Source organism: Idiotropiscis lumnitzeri, chromosome 16 (assembly GCF_059441095.1).
Source record: "Idiotropiscis lumnitzeri isolate Australia: NSW breed Sydney's pygmy pipehorse chromosome 16, RoL_Ilum_1.0, whole genome shotgun sequence".
Taxonomy (NCBI): domain Eukaryota; kingdom Metazoa; phylum Chordata; class Actinopteri; order Syngnathiformes; family Syngnathidae; genus Idiotropiscis; species Idiotropiscis lumnitzeri.
The window spans coordinates 12,152,213-12,164,991 of record NC_142406.1 but is presented as its reverse complement, the minus strand read 5'-3'; the positions used below and the strand labels follow the sequence as shown (position 1 = coordinate 12,164,991).

Genomic DNA, 12,779 nt, shown 5'->3' with positions numbered 1-12,779 from the left:
ATTTCACCACGTTTCAGAGGACACCTTGTTGGTCCATTCCCAATTTGAACATGTATGAACATTGCACATGTTTGTCTCAACTCATTTTATCCCAGCCAATTTTCACGAGGGGAAAGCCCTCAATCCCAGCGTTTTTCTGGATTTTGCCAGGCCTACAGAATATTGTGTTCTTAAGATATAAAAACACGGAGCAATGATGTAAAAAAAAAAGAAGAAAGACTAAGACGTATAAATACGTCTTTGGGCGGCAGGCACTACAATTTTGAAGACTTATAGCTAAGTTTTTTGGATTAAATGAGTTAAATAACAAAAGAAAACAATGACTTCTCTCGTTTTAAAATAAAAAAAATTTAAATTAAGATATCTTCACGGAAAAAAACACAAAATCAAGTTAAATAAAGAAAATAAAAATCAATAAATTGACCATTCATTTTAGTCAATCAAGAAAACGTCTAATGTCGATCCCTCGTTTCCATGGCAACAACTAATTGCACTGTATAGCAGAATTAAACATTGCCAAGTGTGCCGCAGCTATAAAACGACATCATTAACCGTGAAAGTGCGACAGGATCCTACGTGGCAACCAATTAGAGGGTGAACGCCGTCTCGGTGGCTTTCCCAACAGTAAATGAACCCAATTGCGCAAACGCACACGCCCGTGCACACAAAAAAAAAAGTGTAAGACAGAAAATGAAGACCGTTACCTGAGAGGTCCTGGCACAGGTGTCCCTCTCGTACGCGTGGCAGACTTGCCCCTCACCGCTGGCACCTTGGCATCCTCCGAGCCTCCATTCAGGTATGTGAGCTCCTGCAGCTGAGCCTGTCTGATCTCATCGTTGTAATCCTGCACACACATTAAATAAAAAAAAAAAATTAAAAAATCATACTCACATATGCATACATACAGTAATAAACTCACTTTCAATTAAACTGTATTCAATTACGGATTTTATCTCCAGGGCTACAGCACCAGGATGAACTAATTAATACACTATACAGTGCTGCTGTTCATGAGACAATAAAAAAAAAAAAAACACCACACTGATGAATATGCAGACCGCTATTTGCCTTTTCATGCGGCGACATAACTGCAATGGACTACATTTTGAAAAACATTTAAATGTGCATTGACACGAGCCGTATGTGTCAATGTATTCCGTGGGGACTGAAGAAAAAAAAAGGCAACAGTGAACGGGGGGGGGGGGGTTGCTGTTGGTTGGTTGGGTTGGGAGTTGGGCTGCAGATAATTAATGAGATGCAAATCGGTATCGCTGAGAGCATTGCAGAGATCATCTATAATAAATGGCGGGAGAGTAAATAAGCTCGGTGCGGCACACTGCTACCTAGGACGACATGGTGGTGAGAGTAGCCCCGCCCCTTCTTTTTAATGTGTGTGATAAAAATGGTGATTGTTCCAGTGAGGACATTTTTCATTGTGAGGACGTGCGAGTATCATACCGGTATGAGAAACTTCTTGATCTCCTCCAAGGCGTGGCCCATCCTGGCGTAGGCCTCAGCGGGCGGAGCGAACACCTCGATGAGGACGTGCAGGTCTTCGTTGAGGTGCTGGTATTTGGCCTCGCCGCTCTGGCGCAGCTCCTCTTCCTGACGAGGCGAAAACATTGCAGGCTAAATGGGATGCCAGTTAGCTGTCAGCTTGCGCGATTGGCCCAGATTTCCCATTACGGGAGGAGAATGATGCTTTGCCGGGGGAGATGTGTCTTGGGGTGCGCGTGTAAACAGGCATCCTTAAAATTATTTGGACTGCAGCCGTCAGTCACCACTGATCGCTTTTGTCCTGTCACAGCTGCCACGTCCTCAAATGAGACTTTGCTCCCGTTTCATTGTCGAGCCGTTTAAGCTACGTAAATTGGAGTTGCAATGGCATTCTCAATGTTAATAACACTTGTGGCGATAAAGACCTGCTCCAGTATTATGTTTCTATCACATTTTATTAGTAATAATATAACGGCAAAGTGTGATCACATTGTTAATGTCGCCTAATTTAAAACAACCTTGTTAGCATGTCCGCTTATGACAATGTATTAGCATTAGCGTCCATGCTAATGTTACCGTTTGGAAAATGTAAGCACAATGCAAATCCAATGATTTTGGTACATGATGCTAGGAAATGTTCAACAACGCATTCATTGCCATGACGACGGGGAGCACGGTCGAAAGGGTCGCGACAAGGTGAGCGGCTACGACTGAGGGAAAATGCAGCCTAAAGGAACAAGCAAGCGAACATAGATGGGAAAAGTATCGATTGTATTTTCATTTGTGGATGCAGCACTTCATCGCTCAGCCACCAAATCCTCCATCCGTGCATTTCGGACCACAATACTGCTGTGCCCTTTACGAAAGTGTTAAGAATCAGTTCGCCAGAGCTTCATAAACAAATTTGCACATTGATCAGCTTGTCGGTTCAGACAGCATGGCAGACATTAAGTCTGTTAAGAACAGACGCTGCAAGTTTCTTTCACTTTTACTTCCATCCCACTCTAGAAACTAAAAATGCTGTAAGGCGAAGAATTACGCAAACTTTAATCCCATCACAACTTCACTTTTCATCATCTGTCGTCACCGGAGTTAAAACGCGACATGGTGAAGTTTGGGAATCGGTTCAAGCGCACGTTTAAATAAATAAATAAACGAACGCTCTACAAACCCCACAAACAGAGCATGCAACTGCAACTCGCTCAAGCCCACGATGGGAAATGATAGCACGTAAACAGCGGCGGGCTGCGGACCACTTGGGCCCCGACAGAAGCAGGCCACGATAATGTTGATGATGGTAAATAGGACGGCAAAAGCCCCAAATGTCTCCGATAACATCGCATGAAGAAACAACAGGTTCAGTGTCCCACTTTCTGGGTTTTTCCACCGAAAGCGTCGTCTTCTCCGGGGCTTTCCGATCGTCGCTACTTCCTCTTTCGCTTCTCCCAGCCAGTGTCTCTGATGCCACCTAATTATAAATAACCTTCTTTTAAGAGCGCCTGTGGTATGTTAATGATATGGTAATTTGCTCCATAGATCTGGGCTTTCACCGAGCCGCCGGTGTTGAGCGTGTAAGCAAGAGTGTGAGGAGCGACGCAGATCTGGCCCTGCTTTTCTCTTTCATGTGTTGGGATATTTGAATTGGGGGGAGCTTGGAAAAACAAATATCATTGTCTTATAAAGATGACTCAGTCTAATGATACCATGAGTCATTTGGGCAGAACTGCTTTAAAATTCAAAGCAATGGTGGGGAAACGAGAGAGCCTGTGAAAGCCATGAAATTGTAAGAACAGATAAACCCTCAGAGGAACTGTTTGGAAACAAAAAACATAAAAAGCACAAAAGCTCACAATACATGACCTCTGACGAAGACATTCTTCAACTCAGCACCTTGCATTTAAGATGTTACTCTCATACGTAGAAGGAAGTCACATATGGCGATATCTCAGTCTACATGAACACCAACACACCCTTTGCCTATAGAAGTTCTAAGAACCATGGAGGCCACGCTATCAGCGCGGATAAGATGCATCCATGATCCGGCCGCGGCCGACAGCAGCTAAGCAGCCCACAGAGACAGATTACAGCTGTCCGTTTCTCACATCTATTGGCGGTATCTGCCTTTTTTTTCCCCCTGCACACCCCACCCGCCCCAATAAATCTTCTTAGAAATAACGGTTCACTCTGGAAACACACCGGGGTGGACGCTGGAGCTTGTGCAGACGGGGCTTTGAGGGAAAGGAATAGCTGAGCTAAATCCACTTTCAAATTAAATATTAAAGGAAAGGAGTCGGGGAAAAATGGGACGGATTATATTGTGCTGCCAGCTCAGCATCAGGTGAGGACTCGCGGCCAATCTGCAACACCGGGAAGCAAAAATGGAGCTATTTCTTAAACAAGGAAGGAGAGTAAAGCGACACTAACCGCTTCAAATTCTGTTGGATGAAACAGACACTTGAAGTAATTTACCATGACACCAAAAGGTTAAAAAGCCAAATATGGCATCACCAAAAAAAATACGTGCATGCCATTTGACTGCAATAGAACCACTGAGAGGACATGCTAACCACAACTTAAATTAGCTTGAATGATTTTAGCCTACTTCTCTACAGTGGTTATTTTAACCCTTGTGCGTGTTTGCCCATTTTTTGGCCTTTTTTTGGATTTTATGTTTTTACAAGAACGAGAAAACATCGAATAAAAACACTATAAAGCTAAAATATCACACAGATGTTAAAAATGTGTTAAAGTTTAAAATGTCAAAAAGCAGGAATTTTAAAGCATTGCGCTTGGGAAATAGACTACTATGTAACATCAAATAGACGCAGGGTATGTGATGTCCATTTTATGTCCCGTTGACTCCCATTATAACTCACAAATTTTAATAGATTGTAAACCTGATGTTTTTTTTTACATATTTCCCGTGATTATTGTACAAATCCCTTGTCAGGGGAATGAATAATGGGTAAAAAAAAAAAAAGAATTGGGAGATTTAGAGCTTTAACCACCCTGAAAGTGTAACATGTCACTTGAAAAGATGCTAGGTGAGGTAAATTGCTTGGATAAAGGGAATGACAGCGGGGATTTGGCGGAGTGGACTATGATGCTGCCCGACATGGGTTGCGGCAAAACAATTGTTCTAAAGGAGTAGTAGAGCACAGAAGACATTTTTAACTCCTCAACAGTTACAGCTTTGCATTTTGCAACACCATCAACCGGGCAAGTCGCGTCCTACTAAGAAGTCTTGTCGTTAGTCTTGAAGTGCATTCTTTAGAAAGTTTGCTTCAAATTGCGCTTTTAGTACTGACATTCTGACGCAACATTACATTCATCCTCTTCAACTTAGTTGATCGGTCAAGACGCTAACAAATACACGTTCCGTTGCGATGGCAACATGCATTCGTTCGCCTTCTCTGCTATTTGTTTCATCTTCTGTGGCGGAAATAGAAGCAGAAATTGCTCGGTTTACCTCCTGTGATGTGTTTGAGCAAAATAGCTTAAAAGCCTCCATTAAAACCACTCCGTGGCGTCTCCTTTTATATGACAGGTGGTCCAATGCATTTGGTAAGCACTGTGTATGACACTATTATTTTTGAAAAGAAACAGCAAAAAGTAATAATAAGAAGACTAGAACAGAAGGAAAACACCATGACAATTAAAATAAGAATTCAATCACACTGGGCTCGCTGTAAGCGAAGCATAGTAAATTAATTTTTCCAGTCTAGGTGGGGATTGAGAGAGAAAGTCCCAGGGAAGGGAAATGGATGAGTTAATTACGACACGAACAAAAGGAGCGGTCGTGCAACACGGATGCCTCTACATCATCGCGCCCTGACAGCGGCAGGACAGCTGAGGTGCCATAACGAGGCGGCCAGACAGCTCGGCGCCTTTCAACACCTCTGCACCGACGTGATCGTCAACACAAGAGCGGCAAAAATTAGAGCAATTATCCCGCCGCTTTACAGATTCGGTGGGAAACAAGCGGGTAATGTACACTTTCATTTTTCAAACACACTGCTGGATTTGTGATTTGTTCAATGACATTTCCGTCCAACGCAGGGTGGAAACTTTCCCACCGAAAGTGCATCTCGAAGGCAGAGCGGTGTTTTACCAACATAGACATATAAAAACAGAAATAGAAGCATCAGAGCGTGACTGGGAGCATCGGTGGGAAGGAGGCGGCTGTATTTTTACTCCTCTGGTAAGAGCCGTCGGGTGTTTTGCCTGTGCAGTAGCGGCCTGACTTCCTGGTTCACAGTCGTAGGAATTCCAAGCCTTGAAAGCTACAATGACAGATTCTGCGTAACTCCACGGCAGAAAAGTCAGCAAAGAGCTGAAGATAGGAGTAACTCTCTCTCCATTAATAAAAGAGGGAAGCCGCTACAAGCCGAGTTGAGCTGCCCGGTCTTAAATCGCACAGCAGGCTTGAGCCGACAGGAGCGGGTGCTGGGGTCAGCACATCTCCGTGACCGATCTCTTCTGGACCGTCGGAGACTATTGATCACCGTAATCAAAAAGAATGCCCTATATGATAACAAGAATCATTGTGGCCGACAAATCACAGACAGCGACAAGACTGGCCAAGTCGATTTATCTCCTCCACCCCCACCGCTAACAAAGTCTGCAATCAATCCTGCTCTTTCAGAGCTGCCGTTGGTGTCATTTATACCCTCTCTTCCGACACCCACATAATCACTGATAAATAGGCCCACTTAAGTGGAATTTCAATCCAAATTTCTCCTTTTCATAAAATACATGAATTTGAGTCCAAGAAACACCTGATTAGTCTTTGTTCTCATCCTTTGGCAGTTGACATAATCACATCATTCCGCTTCGCAATGTGTCGCCTGCTTTTGTCTTGCTCCGGTGCTTGAGTGCCCATTTGCGCAAGAATATTATGGGATAATTCACCAAAATTTGAGCACTTGATCTAATTCAAATCCACTACTGGCAGAATCAAGAAACAGAAACTTGAGTTCAGACCCCACTGCTAAACTGCAACCATATTTCAAAATGGACTTGGTCACTTACTGAAATGAAGATAGGAGTGGGTTTATCTTAAAAGGTAAAGAGGAGTGTCGAGTTACCTTCTCTTTGTCCCGCATGGACCCTTTGCCCAGAATGGACATCTTTGTGAGGGTGTCCTCCTGTAGCCTCTTTAACGAGTTCCCACGTGGCCCGAGAAGTTTGCCCACAAAGTTAAACTGCGGGAGAAGAAAACAAGAGAGTGGGAGGATGAATCAAGTAGCTGTTTGCTCGAGATAAAGCACAAAGACGCCCGCGTCAATTTCGCGTCGATTTAACCTGCAGAAGCTTTTCACCAAAGCTAATAAAACCTTTTCTTTCCTTGTTCGGGGCGATCTATACGGGCTGTAAATCAACTGTATTTTGTCACCGTTACGGCTTTTGTGACATCAAAAATATCATATGTTAGTGATAAAATAGTTGGGGGTTGCTTCTTTAGTTTCTGAATTTTCAGGTACCACCGAGCGAAGATTAACTCACAAGGTCGCTGCGTTTTGTCATTGAAAGTAACCCAAATGATGTGCCGCCACTCTGCCAAGCAGCGCTGCGTTCAGAGACCCATCAAAGCGAGAGTAGCCCTAACACGAGCCAAACTCAATTCCGCTCACAGCCGGAGATGGTCAAAGTGAGACAAAAGACGGCCAAAACCTTTCTGCCTTACTCCGCATTTCCTTCGCCAGTGACTTATTCGGCCGTCTCCTTTCACCGCCAAAGTCGTCAATTAGCTGGCGGGAGGTAACACCTTACCTCACCCATTCCTTCTGTGTGCCTTTTGTTCACTGAGCTTATTTGGAGTAACCTGCCAATTCCTTGCTAATGGCTTTGAGTGGAGCGCTTTAGTGATGTACTCAAGTACAATAATATAATTTACAGTCCAAGCAAGGTTGGAGTTTTTGAGCCATTGTATGTTTCCCCAAATGGTTAGAATGACAGCAGTTCCGGCAAATTCGAGTTTACGCGGACGGCGAGAGTGGAGTGCATACCCACTGTGCTAATTTAAACCTAACACAGCCAAAATGGGCTAAGTGGCCTCCTGCGATATGGAGTCATTCCGTTGAAATGTTGAGTGATGGATATTGTTGCAGTCCCATAATAAGCTTGTGTCGCCACTTTACACCCATTTGAAGTCTCCAACATAATGACATTGGCTGCAAGAGTGAGCTTGCCTCATGTTCGTAAGTAAAGTAGGGGGCTGAGCAACCAATGTTTTTTTTCCACAAGCATCTCCATCGCCCGCCCAAACTGGAGATCAAAACGAACCTCCTCAAACGACATCCTCCTTATGAGTCACCCACTTTGCGAAATGCTACGTGCTTAGCTAGCTTGCTCTGCTATAGCTATCCCGGGTGCAGTCCTAGCGGAGACCACTAATGCTCAGCTCCATTGTGACTTCCGATGATTATCGTTATCAGAAAAGCTGGATGCCGAAGAACAAACGACTGTTGAAAAATACATCCAATGAAGAGAAGGTGTCCGAAAATGTTTTGAATGTGCTGAGCTGGACCAATTGCCTCCACATTCATCATCCTCCACATGGATACAGCCTTGATCACTGAGCTGTACCGTGATATGGAACAATGATTTGCACGGCCAAAGTCGTACTGAGCACACCTTTTCATTCTTCGGAAACATTTGACGTGGTGTCCAATCAGGGGTGATGGTGATAGATAGATACTAAAGAATTGCGGGGGGGATATGATCGGGGAAATGTCATTGATTCCGCATACGACATGAAAGCATCAAAAGGGGATCAGCATATTTCCTGGTGATTTTCAAAGAGTTTGGGAGTTCATCAAACTTAATTAAGATCGTCATTAATGGGGTGAGTGCATGGAGCTTTTAAGACTATGTTTTAATGATGGTGGATGTGCATTGAATTTACATCATCTCCTTTTACATGTGATTGCTTTTACTTATGTAACATTAACATATGAAATAGTCATGCGTATTTTGATCGATGCCGATACAGAGACATTCCATGTCCATTATGAAAATTTACTCAATGTTCCCATTCTTAAAACACATCACATTAAATGATGAATGTGGATTGTCCAGTGGGCGCATGCAGGTTCCTTGGTTGCGTTACGCAAACTCAAGTTAAAACCACATGAGATCAGCCAATATGTTTTGAGCAGTAATACCATTTCCTCATATGGAAAAAATAATCCAAATATATGAGTTTTCCCAAACAAATAAATCCCCTGCTATTTATCATCAGCAAAAATCTGTCCTGTGACTAATACTCCGGGGTTCGCTAATGCTTTCGGTATCATGAGGGATTATGTGACCCGTCTGGACTCAGATGATGTCATTGCGCTATGGGAGAGGATTGCGATGCTATGTTGGGAAACGGTCGCAATAAAAGAGGATGTGTTTGAAATTACAAGAACCTCCACTTTTCTTTAGATAAAAGCCGGGACGGGAGGTATTATTTATAACAGTCATCTTGAAACAGGCTAAAGAATGGCATGAAAAAAAAAAGTGCTGTGGTGGGGTGGGGTGGGGGTGGTGATTACTTTGTGGGCACGCAGCTGAGATCTTTTCATCATTTGTGGAATTTCTTACGGCTCCGTCTGGTGCTCAAAGAGAGCCCGAGCGGAGTCGTCGTGCTGAGGACAGCAGGACAAGAAGGAGAGTCGACGGATAAATCACTTGTTTCTCCAGGCAGGGAGGAACAGAACAGTACTGGAAATAAACCATTGGGACTCCACACGCCTCGCTAATGGGCCTGCAGTGCCTTCTGCCAAGAGATGCGGCGGACTAACGGCTAGCTCGCCATGTTGCCCCCTTCAATCATGAAAAGGAATAACGTAAATGCATAGACACTAATAAAAATAGAAGAAAAAGTCCCGTTCATCTGGAGAAGGCGTAAACAGACTAATAATGTGGACAAGAGCCGCAAAACAATCTGAACGGAAAAAAAATCCAAGCGTGCCATTTCTCCTGAGTTAGGAGCTCGAGGAAATAGTGCCTCGGAGCCAAATTCCCTGTCGCAACCAGACAAGACGACACACGGTAAATGATGTTGCATTGTTGATATCTGGGCAAAAACATTTTTCCTCGAGCTTTTTAATGGTTGCTAATGAACCAAACCATAACGACGATCAACCGCGGTTCACTATGGTGCAAATCTGTGTCGTAACAGCGAGCGCATTTCAACACTGTACAGCAAAGCGTTCATTTTGCACGGAGGAGAATGTCACACAGGCTCCAAAATGGTCATTTGGACAGGGTCGCGCCTTCTGAATGAATGCCAGAGCCAAAGAGTGACGCTTGAGCAGCGCAAACGAGACCAAAAAAAAAAAAAAAAAAAATCAATTCAGATGAATGACTTTTGCTATTGCTACCTGCCAAATAGAACAAATTGAATTTGTCTTCCCCGCGGTGGCTTGTTGGCGCTCTAAACAGCGTATCAGTGGCTCACCTTATCAAATATGTCAAAGCAAAAGCGTTAAGCTGCGAAGCCAAACTCAATGCATGGAATGCGCGAGTCTCGGTGCTCATCATCACTTTTGACGTATTAACTCGAGCTCTTCTTGCATCTTATTTACTGAGGGAGCAATGATCTGAATCTCAATGATAGTTGCGACTTCGGATGGAAACAAATTATGAGGCTGTTCCCTGAGCAGTCCGTTTGAGTCCAGAGCGCATTATCTCACTATACGTTGGGATTTTAATAGAATTAAAACACTCACACTCAGACTCACGGACTCGACTCCAGTTTACCAATTTCCAAATGTGAGGCGTTTGTGTTCCCCTTTTCGCTTTGTAGCAATACTCTGAAATGTCTTACCGATAGCGTAAAAATGCCTCTAGGAAGAGCCAAAATGGCTGTTATTTACCTCGTGTAAGGACGAATCCATCGCAACAGGCAAGAAAATGAAATCTGCCGCGAGATAATTCCCCTCAATCATATATTCATAAATATTCATAGACGTATGAATATGGTGAGACATCAAAGTGGCATTGATCAAGGTCAGTGTAATGGAGACGTCGTGCATGTGTGCGTGCGACAGAAAGAGGAGGAACAACTCCTGAATACCGTTCTACTTGCGAAGATGTCCTCTTGATATGTGACATCTAACAACATTCAAAAATACAACAACAGCAACAAAAATATATCAAGGAGCAGTTGTGAGGAATTGAAAAGCAAACTAGAGCAGGCGGCATTATCTGTAAACAAACTGCTCGCATGACACGCATTCAATGTCTCGACTTACTTTCGGAAACTGCTTGACTGGTATCAAAACTTTCTGGCCCAGTTTCATGTTCTTGTTGATGACGACGTCGATGAACTTTTCTTCTTCCTTGCCCTCGTCCTTCTGGATCTTGTCGATTTCTGCGGAACACAAGAGAAGTTGTCATATTTGATCGGTTGATTCATTCGTTCGTTCGTTTATTCGATCAGCTTCATCCCAACATATTTTGTCTGCTAGACTGTATTTCAAAATTAATTTTGCATTCAAGGAATGTTGTGTAAATATATATATATATATAAATATATCATTAAAATATAATATAAACTATTGAGGGTCTAGTACAGACCCTTGAGGTACACCATGAGAAAGCACACTTCAGACAAATGTCTGACATTATCTGATTGAAAGTAAAAAAAAAAATAAAATAAAATAAATAAAAAATTGGCCTACACTGTTTAATGTGGGAATTTTTTCATGAGCATTGCCTGCATCTTTAATTCGCCTTTGCACAGTAGATATTGCCATTTACCAATTATTTTCCATTTATATCTAATATTATTTGGATATTATTCGCAAGCATACAACCACAGTCCATAACATACAATCAAATGTAAAAGGAAAAAAAAAAAAAAACAACAAGCGAGATTATTATTCATCATATTTATTCCAAGTCCCTGACCTTTCAATTCCGCATTTCGCACAAAGTGAAAACGAAGCAAATAAGCACCTGTTCAACAGTCTTCGTTTCATCGAGCAGTTCTCGAAAGGTCATAGAAAACATTTTCAAACACTTTTACTTTTACGCGAATTCCGTATCCAAATTCCCGCCCATTTAAAATGACTTCATGAGGGAGCTCAGGCATTACGAGTTCAACATACAAGCTCTTTGAAAGATCATCAAAATGAAATGTGACTTCCTTCGGCATGTGCTGGTAATCTAAACCTAATTTCCTTTCATTTGAGCCGATATCAATTTACATGGACAGACTTATGCCGAGTCCCTTTCATGTCCCTGGTGGAGGTGGACACTTGAGCATGCCCTCAAAAGCTACAAAAAAAAAAAAAAAAAATGTTGCTCCTGACACCTTTTTCTTGTCACCGCGGTAGACTTTGATGTATTTAGAGGCGTAACCTTGAGCATTTAATCAGATGGATAACGGCGGCCTTCCAGTGCTGGTAAAATGATTTTGCAGAAAGGGCAACTTATGAATGCGGAGAGAGGCAATGAGAAAAAGAAGAAAAAAAAGAGAAAGGGTGAGACGGAGGGCAAACTCTGTCTCAGATTTGTTTCGTGTAACATAAAAATGATTTAGAAAAGATGAGGACAGCCGAAGCTGTTGGTGTTTTTTTTATTTTGATTAGTATTATTATTATTACTTTTGGTGACCATTTCATTTGCTGTGAAGGAGTTTTAGAGGCAAATCGGTAAAAAAAAAAAAAACGTAGACAAATCAAGCCTATACACACATTTTTCAGTTATGCTAAGCCAAAGATGTGCAAATTAGAAGCAGAAAAAAAAAAAGGGGCTTGTGATTTATCGATAAAGCTCCCCCGGCATTAATATTGCAGGAAGTAATTAAAATTCTTTGATATGCGTCTCTTTTCTTAATTTTTTTTTTTTCTTTACCAAGGATAAAGGATAATTGAGCTATCAGGGAGATAGAGATATCTGAGCCTCGGTTTATCCTGAGGGCGGAGCAAACGCATGCCTTCATTCTGAGGGGAAAAAAAAAAAGAAAAAAACAACAACATTAATATTAATGCATCACCTAGCAACATGCCGAGAGAGATTCCATCTTCTGCGAGGTGTTGCTCTCAAAACACTCGGCCTGTGATGTGTTGCTGCTGAGATTGTTCCTGAAATGGTTACAGCTTCACTCTGGCCCACTTTTGCTCTCGTCGAGGGAGAACTTTTGACTTATTAAGGGGGAACGTCGCATTTCACATCCAAACTGACCTCTGACTCACCCTGAGCAGCAGGTGCAACCGAAACGCAACTTGGGCTCATTTATCAGCCAGTGGGCGCTAACAAACCGCACTTCTTCTGGACGGCGTTTT

The 12,779-nt window shown here is 42.7% G+C and overlaps 1 protein-coding gene across 2 annotated transcripts in view; it reads right to left on the bottom strand.

Moving 5' to 3' along the window:
• The window catches only part of khdrbs3 (KH domain containing, RNA binding, signal transduction associated 3), a 59,041-nt gene that overhangs the window by 21,008 nt on the left and 25,254 nt on the right, over positions 1-12,779 (bottom strand). For both annotated transcript variants that reach the window (XR_015839345.1, XM_088278506.1), the window contains exons 2-5: positions 10,743-10,861; positions 6,585-6,701; positions 1,459-1,605; positions 705-844 (exon numbers count right to left, since the gene is read on the bottom strand). Coding sequence is in view for 1 of the 2 variants with exons in the window: in XM_088278506.1 (XP_088134632.1) it covers positions 705-844; positions 1,459-1,605; positions 6,585-6,701; positions 10,743-10,861 (523 nt within the window). In the remaining variant the exon portion in view is untranslated. The remainder of the gene's footprint in view (positions 1-704; positions 845-1,458; positions 1,606-6,584; positions 6,702-10,742; positions 10,862-12,779) is intronic.